The sequence below is a fragment of the Ursus maritimus genome, unplaced genomic scaffold, assembly GCF_017311325.1.
Source record: "Ursus maritimus isolate PB19 unplaced genomic scaffold, ASM1731132v1 scaffold_17, whole genome shotgun sequence".
Classification (NCBI taxonomy): Eukaryota; Metazoa; Chordata; class Mammalia; order Carnivora; family Ursidae; genus Ursus; species Ursus maritimus.
The window spans coordinates 47,120,216-47,140,129 of record NW_024424119.1 but is presented as its reverse complement, the minus strand read 5'-3'; the positions used below and the strand labels follow the sequence as shown (position 1 = coordinate 47,140,129).

The following is a 19,914-nucleotide window of genomic DNA, read 5'->3' as shown; positions in this document are numbered from 1 at the left end:
CGTACTCCATGGCACAGAGAAAAGAGAGCCCCTAGGCGGTCTTGTCCTGGCAGTTGAAGAGCCTACTTTTATCATCTTGGTCAAACTAGTCACTAGTTCCCAGCCACAAGGGGACCAAGAATTGAAATCCTACGTGAAGGTGGAGAGCTGGAAATATTTGGTGGAACAGCGTTAGTGAGATCTCAGTGGGCTATTCCCCTCTGTGCCTGGGTCGTGCAGACAGACAGAACAGCCTATGGACTTTCCACTAGGAAACCACACGGAGCAAAACCCCAAAGCCACCTCTCAGCCCCCGCACGAAGCAGAAGCACAGAGAGGCACACACAGCTGCTGGCATCTCTGGGGGGAACAAAAGCAGAAGCTCAGTGACGAACGGAGCCGTGAGGAGGGTGGGCGATACCTTCTCAGAGCTCAAGGCCCTCAGCTCATGACCAAGGCCAAGGCAACGGGGTTAAATTGTGGTTTTCATGCCACATTCTTCATAACAGATCCATGTGATGTGGCCTCCGTGGAGCACGTGTGGAGGTGTTTTTGCTCCATCTGAGCTGTTTTATGTTTCTGCTTGAGTGAGGATGTTTTTTTTCTGAATTGGAGGCCTCCCTTAGCTTCAGCCCATCTGTGCTCACCTTTTCCCAGTGACATTTCTGGGCCCACGTCAGGAAGCCCACCGTGGCATCCCCAAATCGTTCAAGAGCAGTGGGACCAGGGGAAGGGAAGAACGCTGATGTGGCCATCTCTGGCACAGGCTTCTGGAGTTTTCTTGGCCACAAATAAGGAAACTTGGGAAGAAGACCCCTGACTGCAGCCTCCAGCCCCTCCCTGAGCCCTTCGATTTCCTGTGCTGTGGTTTAGAGGCATCTCGTCCTGGAGGGACGCCAGACACCTGGGTAGCAGCCCTGGTCTCCTCCTGTCATTGCCCGGTGGCCCTGGATCAGTCACTTCCCTTCCTCAGGGCCCCAGTGTTCTCATCTACAAAATGCAGCAGCTCAGAGGTGGGGGGGCATGCTAGAGGGTAGAGTGACCTTGGGTAGTAAGGCAGTTCCTGCAGCCACGTGGGCAAGTGGCATGTGAGATTGTTGTCCGAGTCCTCCAGAAATCCATGGAGCTCAGAGTAAGGGAGGGACTGAATGTTGGGGGGCTCCTTTGTCTTTTCTGTCTCAGGACATTCACCTCAACCACAGAATGCATTTGGTGGCATGATAGTTGGATTCTGGGCTCAGCTTCTCACCAGAGCGCCACGAGAGCGAGGCCATGTAGGCTAATCCTTGTAGACCTAGCAGGGCTGAGCGGTGCCTGGCGTGTGACAGGTGCCAATATTGACACTAAATCGATACTTATTTAATGAGTGAACAAGCAAGGGAATACATCATTCTCTTCAACTCTGAATCAGTGACTTTCAGACTTCCTATGGCCCAGGAGCAGGTTGGAGAAACACTTGGCTCCACCCAAACCCAGCTTCCAGTCCAAGTTGAGTCACCTTGGGCAAGTCCCCAGATTCCTCTGCCAGTGGAAAGAGCAGCAGTCACCCTGTCTCACGGGCGAGGGAGGCATCAGCAGGTGGGAAGATTTGAAAATGCCCCATTCAAAGGACGGGCTGGTTGTTTTAGGACACAGGAACATGGCGGACTCTTTGGGAACACAGAGCCTGTGATGCCGGAGCCTGTGAGGTGGAGGGTTCTGGAATAATCATTATTAGGAATTAAGTAGCTGCCATCGGGCCCTTGTTGCAACATCAGGCCCTGTGCCAAGCACTTTATGTGCACCCTCTCATTCACCATGGTTGAAGAGAAAGGCATTGTTACTCTCATTTTACAGAGGAGAGAAACCAAGTCTCAGGAAGCTCGCGTGATTTGCTCACGGTCGCGCATTTAGTCAACACCAGGCCTGTCTGACTTGAAGGCGGGCTGTACACTCTGTGCCATGCTGTCTCCTGCCACTGTGACAGTGACTCACAGAGGACACGGTGCTTGTCTCTCAGACGCCAGTGATGACCATGCCAGTTCCCTTTTCCTGAGTACCTGCAAGGGGCTGGGAGCTTTACAGATGTTATTGTTCATCCTTTCAACAGCTCAAGGAGTAAGGAATTATTATCCCTACTTTACGGATGAGTAAACTGAGGCTCACAGAGCGCGGAGTGACTTATCCAGGGTCAGAACAACAAGAAAGTAGGTGGGACTGGGATTTGAATCCAGGCCTGCCTATTTCAAGAAAAAGCCATCTCCATTGTGATCTCAATTAAGAGGCATTTTGTTTTGTTTTTTTAGCTTACAGCTAGGATTCCTGGAACCTCATCTTTAGAGATCAGTTCTTGGAAGTCAATTGATTGTCAAGTTCTTACAAGAGTCAATTTATTACAAGAGACCCAGGAAAACCTAGTAGAGGGAAAAAAAAAAAAACAAGACAACCTCAGGATTTTCCAGTAAAAATTTTTTTAAAGATTCTACTTATTTATTTGAGAGAGAGAGGGAGAGTGAGCATGGAAGGGAGAGAGAAAGAGAGAGGGAGAGAGAACCAGCGGGAGGAGAGGCAGAGGGAGAGGGAGAAGCAGGTTCCCCGCTGAGCAGGGAGCCAGACACGGGACTCGGTATCAGGACCCTGAGATCGTGACCTGAGCTGAAGGCAGATCTTAACTGACTGAGCCATTCAGGCGCCCCATTTTCCAGTAAACTCTTAGCTTCTGAATCCTCCTAGCTGCACAGAGGAAGCAGGCAGAGCAGAGATACCCCCCCCCCCGCCAAGGCAGTAAGGGGGACAGCCGGAGGGCAGCAGCGGAGCAGAAAAGCATCTGGAGGGGCTGGACTTGCACCACCTCTGAGCAGCCGTAGGAAAGACTCGGATGCTAGAGGGGGGGATCCTAGGGGACCCGCAGGTGGTAAACACAAGCCCTGGATTCTAGCTGGAAGGGATCTTGAAGAGGACTTCATGAACTCTATTTTATGGAGCCATTTCTACATAGAGTGACCCTATAATTTATCCTGCAGACTGGCACACCTTTGAAAGTGAAAGGGGGCTCTAGAACGTGAACCTGTTAACTGCCCCACAACACATGTAAGCCAGAACTGTCCTAGGGAAAGCAGTTCGTACGGTCACTTGATTTTATAGGGCCTTTCTTACCAACGACACCAGGCAAAGGCAAAGACTGTAGACAGGCAAAGCACAAGTAACAGAAACAGGAGGATGGTAAAAACGAAAAGAAGGAACAGGACACAGACCCTGAGGGAGAGAGGAGTGCTGACTTCTTTCTGCCAGTGGACGCGGGCACGGCCCAGCTCTGTGCCAAGGCCAGCCTGGGTAGCCTGATGGCAGGAGCAGGAGCTGACATCTATAAATAGCATTTGACATTTGTAGGTGCATTCGTCTGTCTCACCGGACTTGGACTTGAAAAGTGCAGACAGTGGGTCTGATTCATGCTGTGCGTGGCCCCGTCCCAGCAGTCCCCGGTACGGAGGAAATGCCCTCCAAATGTGTATCACTGGAATAAACGCTGGTGGGCACGCTTTGCTGAAGTGTGCCAGGGAAGATGGTATTTTGCTTGCAGAGGAAAGAGTGGGGGGCCCTGTCTCGGAGGACCTGTCAGGTTCGATGGGGGAGGCATGGCTCCGTGCACATGGAGAGCTTGCTTATTGGCTGTGTGATCTTGTCCATGTTAGTTAACCTCTGAGCCTCAGTTCCCTGCCTGGGAAATGGAGAGCACTGTCACTGATCAGAGTAAGGATCAAATGAAATGGTATATGTAAATGAATGGTGGGCTTTATCGTTATTAATAACGTTCTAGGAAGCAGAGATCAGAGATCAGTTCCACACTGAAAAGATGTGCCTTAAACCATCAGAAAACCCTAGAGATTGGGCACCTGGGTGGCTCGGTCAGTTAAGCTTCTTCCTTAGGCTCAGGTCATGGTCTCGGGTCCTGGGATCAGTCCCACATCAGGCTCTCTGCTCAGTGGGGAGTCTCTTTCTCCCCCTCCTTCTGCCCCTCCCCCCTGCATCTGCACTCTCTCTCTCTCAAATAAATAAATGAAATCTTTAAAAAAGAGAAAAGTCTACAGATGAAGCAGAGTTCCCCGTCACTAGAAGCCTTCAAGTAGAGGCCAGAGGCCGTGTGGCACGGATGCTGTAAATGGGCGAACGCCTTTGGGAGGTAGGCCGGCTAGCGAGACACTGGGTGCGTGGATAGATTACCACTGGCATCAAAGCCAGAGGGACTTGAACTCCTGCGGATGAGAGTGACTTGTTTATTTCTCTCATGTCACCTGGCAGTCGTCAGCCAGCCAGGGGAACACACACAGGGGCAACGAGGCTGGGACTGGGAGCTGGCCCCTTGAGAGACAGGCTCTGCCTTGGAGTGGAGAACAGGACCCAGGCAGAGGCCAGCCTGAAAATGTTCCCTTCTTTTGCCATGTAATGCTCCCTTGGTGGTTCCAGGGCCTCCCATCTTGGCTGAGGGAGGAGAAGGCTGCTTAGAACTTGCCTCTCAGCAGTTCTGATCTCAGCAGATAAAGCCCTGGATTAGGCACACCTGTTGGCTCTGCGCTCCCCCCCCCCTCCAGTGCCCTTCCTCCAGCCAAAGGCTGGGGCCTCCCCTTCTGTCTCTGGTCTTGGGAGCCCTCTCACGGCCTATGGCTCTGAAAGCACCCAGCGCCCCTCTGCAGGGGTCTGCGGCCAGAGTCTGTGGCTGGGCTTGAGGGGTGCCGCGTGCCCCCCCAGAGCTGGGATGCAGTGCAGAGTAGGAGACACTGGTCCAAGCTTTTCATCTGCCAGAGGGTGGAGGGTTGGGGGGAGGGGGAGCGTGGGAGCCAACCCCGCACATGCAGGGAGGCAGAGCCAGGACCAGAACCTCCGTCTGCTGCCACACCTCCACGCCTGGCACTCCTTGGTGCTTCTCAAGACAGCAGCAGCCCTGCCCAGGCACATGTGTGTGGCCTTCTCCTCTCTGCGGGTGGCCAGGGGCCCCAGAGGTGGTCAGACGAGAGAGTGTGGCCCTGAGCTGGGAATCCAGACGGCCGGCCTCTGCTCACCGCCCTCACCTGGCTGTCTTGGCTGCATGGGGTCCTGGTTCCCCACCTCCCTCTGCCTCCTCCAGGTGCCCCCCTGGTTTCAGGGCAGTGCCTATTAGGGACGCTCCGCTTTGCCCTCTATGCTTCTCTGCCTCAGCACCCCGTGGACCTGCCTGCTCATGCCTGCGTGCTGGCAGCTCCCAAATTGGACTCCTCCCGGCCTCGCTCTCTCTAGGACGCCCCTGCAGAGCTGGCTCCAGCAAGTTCTTAGAACTCCACGCATCTAGGGACGGAACTCACCAGCTCCCCCTACTCCCAGCCCTTGCACTGCGTTCTTCAGTGGCAGCAATGCTATTCCGCTCTGCTGCTTCACCCAGAAACCCGGCACCAGCCCAGAGCAGGGCTTGCAAACGCCAGCGAGTGTCCGCATCACCAGACTCCTCGTGCCGACACTCACGCTGGGCCCACTGGACACCCTCATCTCTGCCTCGCTCCCTCCATCCCACTGCTTGCTGCTACTATTGCTCTTATCGTTGCCATCCATTTTTTAGAATAGTTAACATGTATTGAACGTGGAGGTGCCAAGCCCCGTGCTAGGCAGGCATCGTAGCCTAGGAAGATGCACGGGACGTCAGCTGCTGTTTCACTTGGGTCCAAAACACATGAAAGTATCTGCCCGTAGACTCAACATTCTGGTAGAAGAAGAAAGATACTTAAAAGATAAATAAGGGGGCACCTGGGTGGCTCAGTCGGTGAAGCGTCTGCCTTCGGCTCAGGTCATGAGCCCAGGGTCCTGGGGTTGAGCCCTGCATCGGGCTCCCTGCTCAGCGGGGAGTCTGCTTGGCTTCTCCTTCTCCCTCTGCAGCTCCCCCTGCTTGTACTTGCTCGCTCTCTCTCTGTTAAATACATAAATAAAATCTTTTTAAAAAAAAGATAAATAAGGAACCTACAAAAAGAAAGCCATTCTAAATCTGGGAATTTCTCCCCAACGAGGTGACACTTAAGCAGAGTTGAAGGAGAATGTACTTCATGTCACCCAGTTTGCTCTGTCCCTCACAAGCAGGGATGTCTTTTGTGACTGCCCTAAACAAGATTCGGATGAAGCAAACACTGACAGCCTGCAAACACTTGGTCTGTAGGGTTCTTTGTCACAGACACATAATCCTCACACCTCCGCAGAGGTCATCAGGGTGGGATCTTGACCTTCATTTTTCCCAGCCAGAAGTGGTCTTGGGTGCAAGGCCAGGCCTTCCCACAACTGGGCTGCAGCCACGTTGGCTCATTTGTTAGGTTTTTTGCCTCTCAATTCGGGAGTGACCACAAGTGTGTGCTCCTTGCTTTGACAGTCTGAGCAGGACAGTACGTCAGGGGAGGAGGAAGATTGTGTCGGATCCTTACGAGTTGAATTTGCGGCCTTCCAGGTTTGCACGCTGTGTTGAGCTGCCCTTAACCAGCCTGCAGCCTATAATCCACCGGCCTGCACAGTGTCCCCTGGAGGCAGCTATCAGAGAAAAGGCAGCACTGGACTCACCAGCTAGCGACCTTCAGCAAATCACGGAGGCTTCCAGAACCTCCCATTGTTCCAACCACTTTGTGGGTGATCCCGAGGGTCATCAAGAGAGGCTGCTTTGTCAGCTGTGAAGTGGGACCCCCGTGTGACCTGTGAGAGGTGCTTGCTTGTGAAAAGGGATGAGTTTATCTCAGCATCCAGCCTCTGTTTTTGTCCCCTTTCGCATTGACCATGGCCCTGGGTTTCTGGATCATTGAATGCAACAGATCATCCCTGGACTCCTAGTGAGATGCTCAGTGATGCTTGGTATTGGGGTGGGGAACCCAAAAGAAGGAAAAAGTAGGGCCTGCCCCTGGTTCTCTGGCCCTCAAGCCAGGGGCAGGGGAAGACCGAATGCCCAAGAGAAGGCAGGCTTTCAGGAGAAAGTTTTCTGTTCACTCTTGGTCTTAACACTCGCATGGAACAGGCACATTCGTGACGGAATTTTCACAAAGTGGACACACCTGGGTAACCACGACCCAGCCTAAGAAACAACATGACCGGCCCCACAGGAACTCCTCCGGGCCCTTCCCAAGTCTCAGCCACCCCCATGCTAGGTTCTAGCACCTCAGATTGGTTTTGCCTGTGTTTTTGAACTTGAAATAAACGGACTGACCCAGGGCCGCTGGCTTTCGGCATTACGTGTGTGCGACTCTCCTGTTGCCATAGCAGCAGCTGGCTCATCCTCACTGTTGTGTGCAATCACACTCTGGGACGGGACTGAGCTGCTCTGAGCATGGGCTTTGGGGTTGTTTCCAGTGTTTGCTGGGCGATGAATGTCCCGGTCTGTGTGTCTTGGTGAGCTCACGGGCATTTTCTTTTGCATCCAGAGCTAGTTGCAAGGTGCGCCTTTGTTCGGCTTTCCTAGATTTAGGCATGTTGTTGGGACTTCCAGACACTAAACACTGTGGCCCACCAGCTCGTGCCCCCAGAGGAGGGGGTGTGAAATTTTGCTCAGAACAGCAGTAAGAGGCTAGATTAGGCATCCCCTTGACCGGGCTCCTGGACTTTAGTCCCCTCTCCCAAGTCTGGGGTTTCCAGACTGTCCTCCCAGGAGGCATGTGGGGCCCCTTGGGAGGGCTGGAACCAGGGTGGGGGGGTTGGGGGGGGATTTGAGCTTCATTTCCCTGCCTCAGCCAAAGCATTCTGTGTGCTCTGTTTTGCATAGTGGGGTTCTGAGAATGACTTCCTGTGGGTTTGTTTTTTTTTTTTTAATAAAAGTTTTAGCTGTTTCGATGTTTGAAAATCCACTGCTCTAAGGTCCTTTCCAGCTGGAAAATTCTATTTTAGGAGCAGGAGGTGGGTGTGGGAAGGGTTAAGCATTATTCAGCCAAAGAGCAGGGCCGGGCCTCCGTGACCTTTTAAAGTTCTTATAGCTCGGTTTTCGATGCGGGAGATCTCATAACATTCTATAAAAATAGCGTTCAAACAAAACAACTTCCGAAGTTCAAAAGATGTGGAGAAGGGCTTAACCTTGAGGAACGTCTAGGTAGCATTTCGACAAGAGTCTTGAAGACTCTCCCCTTCGCCCACCCACCCCTGCATTTTTTTTAAGCTCTCCATTGGCTGTTCCTTATAGTAGTCACTTGGGGATGTCTGGGCTCAGAACACTTCCCATTTTTGCGAAGGAGTGGGTGACGTGGGTGGCCTCTGGGTCCCTCTCAAGGGTGGCGGCCTTCCCTCCTCCAACACCAGGCCTAGTTTGGGCCTGTAGTTTCGCTGGGTGAGGGAGGCCCGGCCACTCATGGGCCCAAAGAGAAACGTCTCTGCCTTGGCATGTAGCTCTGAGTCAACAGGCCTGATAAACAGCCCATTTCCCGGGGCCAGCAAGGAACAAAGCCCCTGGCTGCTGCGGGATCTGTCTACCCCCCTCTTCCTGAAACAGCTGTTTATTCTTTTGACAGGAGTTGGAAGGCAGCACCTTCCCTTCCTTCCAGCCTGCCTCCTTCTGCAGAGCGGAGCTCCATAAGAACTTTGTTGTTTTGCCTTTTACTCTGCGGGGAGAGAAGCAGACGATGAGGTATGTGCAATGTTGAAATGATTTACTTCTGCCTTGTGGGGGTCACTGGGGGAGTGGTGAGCAGGCCCCAGCAGAGACCCACCTGGAGGAGGAAACTTGCTCTCCCCTTAACCTCTTGCTTGTGCCCTCAGTAGTCCTGGAAGAAGACAAAGTCCTTCTCTCCCTGCTCTAGAAGCAGGAGCTGGTAGGATGCTGGCTCAGGGGCTCCCCCCTCAACCCCCCCCCCGCCCCCGCTGGCAGGACCTCACGGGGCTGAGCTGGCTGGCTGGCTGCGGCCTGGGCTTTTCTCTCTAGGATTCCCAGTGACAATGCAGAGGCCGGAGGACTGGGGCTGGCGTTGTGGGTGGACCCAGGGCCCTCCCACCGCAGTGCAGACACTTCACCTACCGTATTTCTCTCTGGGGGAAACCCTGGCCCAGTGACTCTGGGGCCAGGCGGCAAGGACAAGCTGGCCGGATCCGGGCTTTAGAGTCCTGAAGGGGGTTCAGGAACAGGCACCATGAGAGGCACTGCAGAAAACAGGTTGTTCTGTGTGTGACGGCTGGAGCGACAATTAGTCGTGTGTTTAGTCTGAGACCTGACTCTTCGTTTCCTCCGCCTGTGTTTACTCTGACCCTTATAATGGAAAACATCCCTGGAAACAGCCTTCTGTACGCTTTTATCCCCCCCTACCGATTGTCCCATGTTTCTTCCAGTGGGGAGTGTTTCCCTGGAGCATGCCCCATTGCAGCGGGGTTTTCGGGTCAAGTGGCCCTCCCATCCTCGCCCCCAGACACTGTCCTCTTCTGAGAGTGGGGCCTGGGGGGCAGAGACTCTGCTTTTCAAACTCCCCCTCTGGGTGAGCGCGGTGACCTCAGTCTGCGTTAAAGCGGTTTCCTCAGCTAGAAGCCACTACTCTGGCCACGATGAGGGATGACCGAGGCTTAGTGGGTGAGGAAGGCCCCACCGGGCACATGGGAGGCGCCTGGAAGTGGCAGCGTTGTTGAGCCAATGCTCACCAGCCAGTCCAAGGAGAAGCCAGCCCCCTCGGTGAGTCCAGCCTGTGAGTGGCCGGCTCTGGGTCAGTTGTGACCCAAGTGATTTTCATGTGATAGTCAAGAGAGACAAAATGAGAGGGTGTGTCAGAGAGACCCAGGTGATTTTAGTCCATGGATAAGCCTTCATGCTTATTGAGAGAAGAGGGGCTAAAAGGGTGGACACTGAAGCCCAACCCGCTGGATCTGAATCCCATCTCTGCCACTTGATGCTTTGTGACAATGGGCAAGTTACTTAACCTTTCTGAGCCTCCATTTTCCTATCTTTAAAACGGGGATGATGCGAAAGTGACTTCACAGGGTCACTGTGAGGTGCAGCTGAGACACTAGTGGTCAAACATTTGGCCCAGGGCCTGGCCTAGTTCAGCTGGGGGGCATCCAGGTGTCAAAGGGCCGGGAGCTCACTCCATTTTCAGAGTCCTCTTCAAGGAAAAGAACACAGAGTTGCAAATACAATATTAGCATGGAAGTGAAGATTAGAATGTGAGAAGAGATAACGTAACAAATAACACTGACAAATACTTCAAATAGGACTAAATCCAGGAAACAACATCATAATAAAATGATGTGAAAATCATATAAAGATGATTAGTCTGACTTAGCTGCCTAATGCATCTGTCATACTCTGCGTGGTCTTGGATTGCCTCTTTATCTGACGACGATTTTGCAGTATCATTTTCAATAGAGACAAGGAATGAAGCCATTTGGCCTCTGGCACGGTTAACTAACATTGCTTTTTGTTACTGAGCGTTTAGAAATGTTTCTTCCAGTGTCACAACTTAGTATTGGTGATGCCACAGCTGTAAATCTCTTGGCCGTTTCTCTCTCAGAGGACCCAGCTCTTTGACCCTGGAGGGGTTAGCGGTGGGGTACAAGGTGGCTGTGAAGCCTGGATCACTGTGACACCTGGGTAGGGTACAGAGCAGCATCTGGGTCAAGTTCTTCCCCTTGGGACCCAAGTGGGAGTCTCCTGGGCACTCAACCAGGTCCATCTGGGGCAGGCTGTTACTGGGATGCAGGTGGACATGCAAGGAGTAGGGTCAGTCCCTCGGCCCCACGTGCAGCCCCAGGACAGCCCTCAAGGCTGGAATGATCCCCCCGGCTAGGGGTAGCACTCCTTGCCTCAGGAAACATATGGGCCTTCCTGACCCACTCCCCACCCCAATGATCAGGCCCTGGCTTGCAAGGGGGAATAGCTTCATTAGCTTCTGGGTAAGTCAGCCTCTGCACTCAGTGTATGCTAGTTGATGCTCCCACCGCTCACTGCATGCTGGTTAGTGCTCCCACTGCTCAGTTGGTGCTGCCACTGCTCAGTGTGTGCTGGTTAGTGCTCCCACTGCTCAGTTGGTGCTCCCGCCACTCAATGTGTGCGGGTTGTGCTCCCACTGCTCAGTTGGTGCTCCCACCGCTCACTGCATGCTGGTTAGTGCTCTCACTGCTCAGTTAGTGCTCCCGCCACTCAGTGTGTGCTGGTTAGTCCTCCCGCTGCTCAGTTGGTGCTGCCACCACTCAGTGTGTGCTGGTTAGTGCTCTCATTGCTCAGTTAGTGCTCCCGCCACTCAGTGCGTGCTGGTTGGTGCTCCCACCATTCTGTCGCCATGTCAAAGAATCCCTGTGGGCCATGGCAGCAGGTGCTCCCCATGTGTCTATGTGAGCTGCCCTCATAAAATGAGACAGCTAGCCCTCTGCTCGATTGCTCTTCCACATCCTGGATCCATCAGGAAAGACAGTCATGGAAAGTTAGGTCCAGAGAACTTGTTTCATGGATGGGGAGACAGGCCAGAGAAACTCGTGATCCTGGTTTACAAAGCCGGCTTTGTGTGGGAGCTGGGGCCCACCTGGAGGTCTGCGACACATAGGAACCTCGTCTTCCTCACGTGTCCACCTTGAGCACTGGGCAGTGGGGACAAATGTGCTGGGTAGCTGGATCCTGAGCTGGGGGCAGTGAGAAGGGGAGGTGTCATAACGGTCACCGACTGGGGTCACCATGACTCTCCCGTGTGATGCAGCCCTGGAGGACCCAGACTCTTCTCTCAGATAAAGTCACAGCTCTACTTCAGAGCCACGCATTTCAGAAACTCCCGTGAAACATACCGTCATCATGATGGCTGCCGTTTGTGGAGCATTCGCTGACCACCAGGCGCAATGTGCTTCATAGACACCATCTCCTTTGGTCCTTTCTCAAGAACCCTGGAGGAGGGTGTTTAAAGTTCCATTTTGTACATGGAGTAGAGGCTCTGAATACTTGCTCAAGGCATCCGTCCAGGAGCACTGATTCCAGAGTCTTCATGCTGGCCTAGTTTCCACCTGGATTTCTGGGTCTAGACATCACAGTGGAGGATGTGGAGGACTAAAGAGGGTTTTGCCCAAGGTCATGAACACCCAGTAGGTTCCTGTGCCCTCCCCTGCCCCTCCCCTGCTATGTTTTCGTTTGCAACACTTGTCACTACCTGACCTGTAGCATTTTTGAGTCTCTTGATTGAATGCAGTAGTCCAGAAGCGACTCAGGCTAGCAGGGCCAGCCTCGTGCGGAGGCTGTGGCTGGGTTCCTGGGTTTGGGGGAGGAATCAGAGGCAGAGAGGCGGTTCTTTAGGCTGTGGGAATGTCTGGTTTCCCTCTGCCCGATGCCTGTGCTCCTGAGATAATGGCTTTTCCAGAGCTTCTGAGTGCTCTGTTCCTCAGCTGAGATGTTCACCTTTTCCCCTGACACAAGATGGAGAAAACACGGTCTATCAGAATTCCTTTCAGAGAGGAATTCAGTTTGGAAGGAATAACTTGACTTAGCCCCAGTGGGGTGGAACTCCAGAGATTCTCCAAAGGGGGTGTATGTCTGTGTGTGTGTTGTTCTGTGTGGGACAGGATGGTGGTGGGTAGGGAAGAATTAATTTATGGGCCGCATGGAGAAATCCATCTGACACTTCACATGGGAACCGTTGGGAGGACCGGACTCTACTAGGAGCCCAGGGGCAGCCCGTGCATGGGGTTGGACAGACTCGGGGGGAAAAGTCACAAGTGTGACAAGAGGGCCTGGGAGATGGTGGGGGGATTTGGTAGAATTGGGCCTGGCTGAATCTTCTGAAGGATGGCGCCCAGGTGACCCAGAGTCACACTCTCCCACATGAGACAGGGTGGCAATTTTCAGCAGGGCCCAATTCTGTGCTCTACCCCTTAGAGGAAGGAATTCAGAAGCAATCCCACATTTCCTTCTTGGTGGGGAAGAGAGCCAACTGCCAACTTTCAGAATTACCTAGTTTTGAAAATTCTGAGACAGAAACCAAAGAGAAGGACTTGTAGACTACACCGACTGCCAAATGCCTCATTTTGGTCCAGAGAGAAAATTTAAAATGTCTTAAAAGATCAGTTGGCCACCCTGCCAGCCCTTCCTTCCCCGGGGACTTGGAGCCCAGATTCCGGGACGCCCGGATACGCCCGTTTCTAGCGTCCTGCTCAAGGACGGAGTATTGGCTCCCTGGCGCGGCTCGTGCTCGAAGGCTCCAGCAAGAGTGATGACTGGCCAGTATCAGCTGCAAGCTGTCCGTGAGGTCCAGAAAGCAACAGGCTTCCAGAGTCGCTTCTGATGCAAGTTTCTGAAATGAAGAAAGCACATACATATTTGGGGAGGTGTGACTGACTTGGGCGCCGCCGGGTGTACTGGCAGTGATCCTTCTCCACCCCGAGAGTTTGGGTGTTTCTTACGCTGGGAAACAGTTGGCGTGGGATCCTCAGCAGGTGGGGCTGGTGGAGCTCTGGATGCTTGTGGCCGTGTTGTCACTTCCTCCTCCGCACACACCGGGTGTCAGTAGCAGGGGCCCGGGCTTGGGCTTGATCAGAGAAACCCCACTTCCCAGGAGCTCTTCATCAGGCCGTGCCACGGAACAGATGGAGGGACCTTCAGAGTCCCTCATTTGCACTTATTTGCACTTCCTTATTAACAACACATTCTTATTCCTTTTCTTCACATTTGTTTTGAGCTCTTCCTAAGGACCCCTCTTGGTCGCGGTCACAGTCACGGTGCTATCTCACGGGAGCATCCCAAGAGCCCATTTTATGGATGCCCATTTTAAGAAGTAGCATTTGGGAGGAGCATTTATACAGTGCCAGGCACAGTGAGAAGCATTTTGTGGACATTGTCTCTTGTCATCCCCATTTTCATCCTCATTTTAAAGATGAGGAAACCAGTTCAATTATAGATCCACAATCCCTTTTCTGAAACCCCAGGGCCAGATATGTTGGAATTCAGAATTTTGGGGTGTGGATAATATATCACATATTAGGCAACGCCCCAGTGTAGCCACATCACTTAATAAGATACATCAATGTTGGTGCAAAGAAGTGTTAAAACAGTCTCACTGAGTGGGATAAAGATTATAGAGAGCCTCCTGTCAGTTAGGGCCCTGAGGCCAATGGAATTATAAAAAGACTTTTGGTTCTCAGAGGTTTTCGGAGCTGTGCATGAGGACCTGAGGACCTGCCCCAAAGTCAGGGCTCCCCGGCTCCGTGTGCATCCGCACTGGCACTCCGATCCACGCGTCTCTGGGAGTGAAGACATCGCCTCATTATAAGAGGTGGCTACACTCCCAATCTAGATCTTTCACTCCCAAATGTGGGACTTTTCTTGTACTTCTCATCCTTTGGACCCTGTCTTCATCCCTTGGGAAACTCTCATCACCTCCCCAGTGACAGGGCTTCCTTGACCACCCAAATTAAAGTACTTTCTAACCTGTTATTCCCCACCCAGCACCCTAGCCCTCTTCAACCACAACTTCATGCAGCAATCAAGACATTTATGTACCTACTATGTGCCGATTGACTGATTGATTGATTGATTGATCGATCGATCACCTGTGGGCATGGTGGGGAAAAGCTAGATGGGGTTGGGATGTGGGTGAGCCTAGACTTTAAGGGACCAGGGTTGTCTTCCCCTCTGAGGATGGGACATGTGGTCAATATATCAAAGGCAGCAGAGCTGGAGAAGGAATGGTTCTCCATAATCTGAGTTGGAAGGCAGCTGGAGCCCATGGGAACCATTTATAGCTACACCTTCACCAACCCAAGTCCATGACAGACCCTGTGGTCAGTCAGTACACTTCCTGTCTGAGCGCCAAGATGGCCTCAGCATCCTTCCCCACCGGGGAGCCAGGTCAATTCATTAAGTTAGTCTAATTTGCCATTGCAAGCCTGTTCAATTTAAGGTAGAACAGACTCCTTAGCTCTGGTTAAATAGTTATAAATGTTTCTCCTTAAAGGGTGGAAGCCTTGCTTAGAAACCATATCTCACCTTGCACGTATTTAATCTATTTTTTCCTTTCCCCTTTTTTGTTTCCCCAGGAGAAAATAATGAATGTCAAAGGAAAAGTGGTCCTGTCAATGCTGGTTGTCTCCACCGTCATTGTTGTGTTTTGGGAGTATATCCACAGGTAATTGGGGGTGTGGTGTCCACCTTTGACCTGAATCTCCTGCTTATCTGCCAAGTCACCAGGTTGAAGATGAAATTGAGGTTAACTGAAACAATGAAGAGGACAGTCCACCCTTCCCGTATCCCTGAGCCCTGGACTATATTTAAAATCATTAGATCTCCCAGTACCTTCTGGCTAAATTATCTTCCTTCCTGCTACATTCCTAATGTCCTGATTTTTATAACCTTGCCATGATGGGCAGGCTATATCCAGAAACAGAGAGGCCATATTAAACCCAAAATGTGACTTTAGATGATTTGAATGATGAGCTATGGGAATTACCTTAAGAAATTTCAGACAGGAATTCCATTAGAATTCCACCCTGAATTTTGCAAGTCTAAAATATTTTCGGAGTTTTAAAGGAGCAACTCAAAGTTGTTGACTTTTGCTGTAAAATCCACTCCGAGTGGCTGATGATTCATTTATGCCTGGCTACAACGCTTGAGGGTGTTCTGTTTTGTTTTGTTTTTTTAAACTCTGGAAAGCAAAATGAATTAAACATTTCTGGGTTTTCAAATTCATCCTGTGGATTCACCCCAAATATATGTGCTTCTGTGCTTTGGGAAAAGACAGTGTCTCAGAGGTTCCAGCTGGAGAGACTCCTGACAGAAAGAAGTCTCTGCAAACAGCTATAAAAATGCAGGATTCCTTGGACTTAAGAGGCACTGGGACAGCTCTGCCTTGATCCAGAAAGTCCACGACACAGCTCTGGGTAGGGAGAGCTGCCTTGGCACCACGGCTGTTTGCACGGTGGAGTGCTTTAGTAGCCCCCAAGTTAAAGATGACAGCCTGGATTAACATTTGAATTCTTCCAGTTCTTAAATTCTAAGATTTGATGGGCCAGTAAGACCATCCTGGCTACTGAAAAGGGGTCTGTGCAATCAGTGGGAGGAGGACTCCCCAGAATACGGGAGCTCTTATTCCCCGGAGTGCAGCATAGATCTAGTGGCTTCTGGAGCATTATTCATAGCTCAGTTTCACAAAATCAAGACAAGCTAGAGTGTGATCAAGTTCAAAGGGTCTACACCCATGGCTTTTGAAATGAGGAAACTGGGGGTACTTAGTCCTAAGACGAGAGGATTCCGAGTTGGGTGCAGGGAGCCTGGGATCCCTTGGGTACTTGAGGGCAGAGGAAAGCCTGAAGTCTGGAGCTAGGCTGTCTGGAACTGGTCCTCTGTCACCACTTACCTCCTCCGTGACTTTGGGCAACAGAGGACTCTGTTCCTCAGTTTCCCTCTCTTTAAAAATGGGTGATACTAGTACCTGCCTCATAGGTACATTGTGGGGAGGATTAAATAAGTTATTGCATATAAAGCATTTAGGGCAATGCCTGGGACTTAAAAAGCACTCAGTAACTGCTAACTGCCATCATCATCGTCATCACCATGGTCATCATCTGCTCTAGAGGGCAGACTGGGACGGGGGGTTGTGACAAATAGAAGGAAGAGCTCTAGCAGTTGGAAGACGCCCAACAGAAGAACAAGCAGTCCTTGGGGTCCCTGCCCTGAGTTGAGACGCTTGTGCAGATAGCCCGCAAGCCCTGAATGCTTGATTGTTTAAGTTTGGCGTTTTGAATCTGAGCCAGAGTTGTACTTCCATATTTTGGGCGGTTCGCAGAATTAAAATATGGAAGCCAGAAGTCCAAATGTGGATTTTGGCACCGACCTCCCGTAAAGAGGGTTACTTTGCAGTGCCGGGCACTCTCTGAACAGTAACTGGAGCAGGTTCTGGCTGCTCTTTGGGACTATGGTCTGGCACGCAGACTCCGGGCACATCATTCTTCAATGGGAGGAATCTACTGAGTGCCTGCAAGAGGCATAAAAGGCAGCAGATCCTTTGGCACCTCGTGAACTGGCCACGTGATGGCTTGAGGTGAGCTGAGGGCACCAACCTGAGACAGGTGGACAGTACTGAGCTTAAAAAGGATTTTACAATAACTAAACAGAACACATCAACTGACTAGGGATATACCGTGAGCCAAGCAGAACTCCTACCCTCAGGGATTATGATCTAGATGGGGCAGGAAGATATGCGTACAGATAACCAATGCTAGAAGTAGAGAAAGAATATCAGGGTAGAGAAAAGGAACTGTCAGAGTTGAGGCGGCTAAGGTTATGTTTGGCTTGAAGGGGGATCTATTTTTTGCATGGATTTACAATTGTTTATAGAGCCCCTTCTATGTGCCAGGCACAGTGCTAGGATCGCATCGAGAAAGGCACAGAAGAGATGGCATTTGAGCTGTGCCTTGAAGCATGAATATGTGTGAAATGTCATATACCGCAGAGTGGGTATCACTGTGACAGTTGAGATGCTGAAGGATGCTGAGAGAGGAGGGTGAGGAGGGGAAGAAGGAGAGGTTAGTAAAGAAAGGTAACAGGGAAGCAAAGCTGAATTTAGAAATCGGTGCCCTAAGTGCCAGGTGGCCATCTGAGGGATGGGTCCTGTCTTCCTCATTCCCCTCCCCCTTCCACCTCTTGTAGGATCTGGAGTCAGATTCTCCAGGTTCAAATACTGGTTCTACTCCTCAGTAGCAGTATGACCTTGGGCAAATCACCTAATGCTTCTGTGCCTCAGTTTTCACCTCTGTAGGATGAAGAAGAGTAGAACCTATTTCATGGGTTGTTGTGAGGGTTCAGTGAGCTAATATATGTCAGTTGCTTAGAACAGTGCCTGGCCAAGTATTCACTATTACGAATATTGTCAGAATCAGTATAGGAACAAGAAATTTTGGAGTGTGGTCCATGAGTCCCGAGCTCAGAGGAGAAACCATAGGCGGTGAGAGAGCACACATTTTATTTCTACAAGGAGATGTGGACCCCCAACAGGGGGAGAAGGTGGAAGGAGGGGATAAGAGTTGGCAGGGTCTGAAACAACTGTGAGTCATTTGTTTTTTTTCAGGGACCAGGGAGCCGGGGCCAGGCAGGGGTTGAGCCAAGGGAGGTGCCTGAGCTCAAGTCTAGAACTCTTCCTACCAGGCTGCACTCCCTTTATTCACAGAGAGGAAAAGGGGTCAAGCAAGGCCTAGCACTGGGGCACAGCATCCCTGCACAGAACAGTGGAGTAACGCAGTATGACAAGTCCTGTCACTTTACCCCCCAACGTGCCTCTCCAGTCAGTGCGCTTCCTCCCCTCTACCTCCTTGGCCGCCCTGATTCGTGCCTGGGTGATGGGCATCACCTCCAAACTGGTCACCCACATTCACTCCTGCATCCCTGCTGTCTGTTCTCCAGTGACCTTCTTCGGATGCATGAGACACCCTGTCCCTCCCCTGCTTAAAACCATTCAAGGGCTAAATCCCCAGTAGGTCCCAGCAAGGTCTGGCCTCTGGCTACTACTTCCTTGCACATTTAAATGCCTCCTTTTTACCTCCAGGCCTTTGCGTATGTTTCACTCTTACTGGAGCACTCTTCCTACTTCCCCTTCACCTGGACTTCATTTATCCTTCAGATCTCCGCTAAACCATTCCCCCCTCCTCCAGGAAGCCTTCTGGGTCTTCCTGTTAAGTGCTTATAGTTACTTATGCTTTTTTTTTTTAAATAGCCCTTCCTGGGGTTCGAGGTCATGTAGCTGTGTGATTATGGGAATAGGGTCTGCCTTCCCTGCTAGATTGAGTGGACCACAAGGACACATAGACACAGGACCTGTGTCTGTCTTAGCTAACAGTGTGTCCCTGGCACTCGACATGTAATCACGCTCAGCAAGTCTCAACTGAATGAGCAGAGATGGCTCAGTGGAGGAGTCGTATATTCACTGGCCTAGGCTTGTAGGAGCCTACAGACCAGCTCACCGCCTTCCTGGGCTCAAGACGTGCCCTCCGAGACTGTGCTACAGAAGGTTCTGCAGCCATGGCTTTGTTTTCTACAGGAAGATAAATCCTGGGGGCAGGATAGTGGGGATGTTCCTGAGTGGGTGGCAGGAGGGAACCCGTCTGTGGAGCCCCACCCTCAGTGCAACCACCCCTAGACAGTGGAGAGCTGTTGTCATGGGTTTTTTTGTTTGATTGGTTTTTTTTAGTTAAGGTTTGAGATTCTCCAGTGACCTCTTTCCCACCTCTTGCTCTGAATAACCCTGACGTGGCTACAAGTGAAAATTCCCAGTCCCTTGATACCATGGGTTCTATCTCAAAAGGAAAGTAGAAGAAACCTAGGAGTCGTCAAAACCCAGGCTTTCAGCCCAGGGCTTCGCTGATAATGGTTGCAAAACAGCTTTTCTCAGAATTAAATGTAACATGATATGTTTTTATTTCTCATTTGCTTTCAGCCCAGAAGGCTCCTTCTTGTGGATATATCACTCAAAGTAAGTGCTTTGAATTCTGGAGGTCTATGGGATGTCTCCCGTGTCCCGTCTGGCACCCCCCACAGTCTATTTTTAGCATGGCAGCGGGTGGTGGAGCCCTGGTCAAGGGCTAGAGGGTGAAGGATTGGACTCCCCGCCTCCCATTCCCTAGACTGGCCTTTATCCAACTGTGACTATTATTTGGCCCTTGCTTCTCATCAAGGGTTTCTTTACGTGGTATCATTGGGAGAACATTCTGCCTTGCTGATGAAAAGAATCAGGACAGGTATTCCCCCTTATGCTGCCCAGTATATGTTCTATAAAGACCCTTGCAAGAAATTCCTTTGAGACAAAGAATCAGGAAAAAAAAGTCAGGGTCTCCTGATGAGCTCATCTTTATTATTATTATTACCAAAGGCAGCGAGAACTAGGTAAGCCTTCATTTTTCTGTCTTTGGCTTGATTGCCAGGAGGCTCAGGGTAAAGTCTTGCTTAACTGCTTTGTACTTTCCTCAGCTTTCATTTCTGATATTATTCCTGCCCTGGTGTTAAATCCTGGCTTTTATGCTTACATTCTGTGGGATCTT

The 19,914-nt window shown here is 51.3% G+C and overlaps 1 protein-coding gene across 3 annotated transcripts in view; it reads left to right on the top strand.

Annotated features, from left to right (window-relative positions):
* The window catches only part of GGTA1 (glycoprotein alpha-galactosyltransferase 1 (inactive)), a 55,367-nt gene that overhangs the window by 19,560 nt on the left and 15,893 nt on the right, over positions 1-19,914 (top strand). For all 3 annotated transcript variants that reach the window (XM_040631825.1, XM_040631826.1, XM_008698814.2), the window contains exons 2-4: positions 8,448-8,563; positions 14,926-15,014; positions 19,314-19,349. In XM_040631825.1, coding sequence (XP_040487759.1) covers positions 14,935-15,014; positions 19,314-19,349 — 116 coding nt within the window. In that variant the 5' untranslated portion in view covers positions 8,448-8,563; positions 14,926-14,934. The remainder of the gene's footprint in view (positions 1-8,447; positions 8,564-14,925; positions 15,015-19,313; positions 19,350-19,914) is intronic.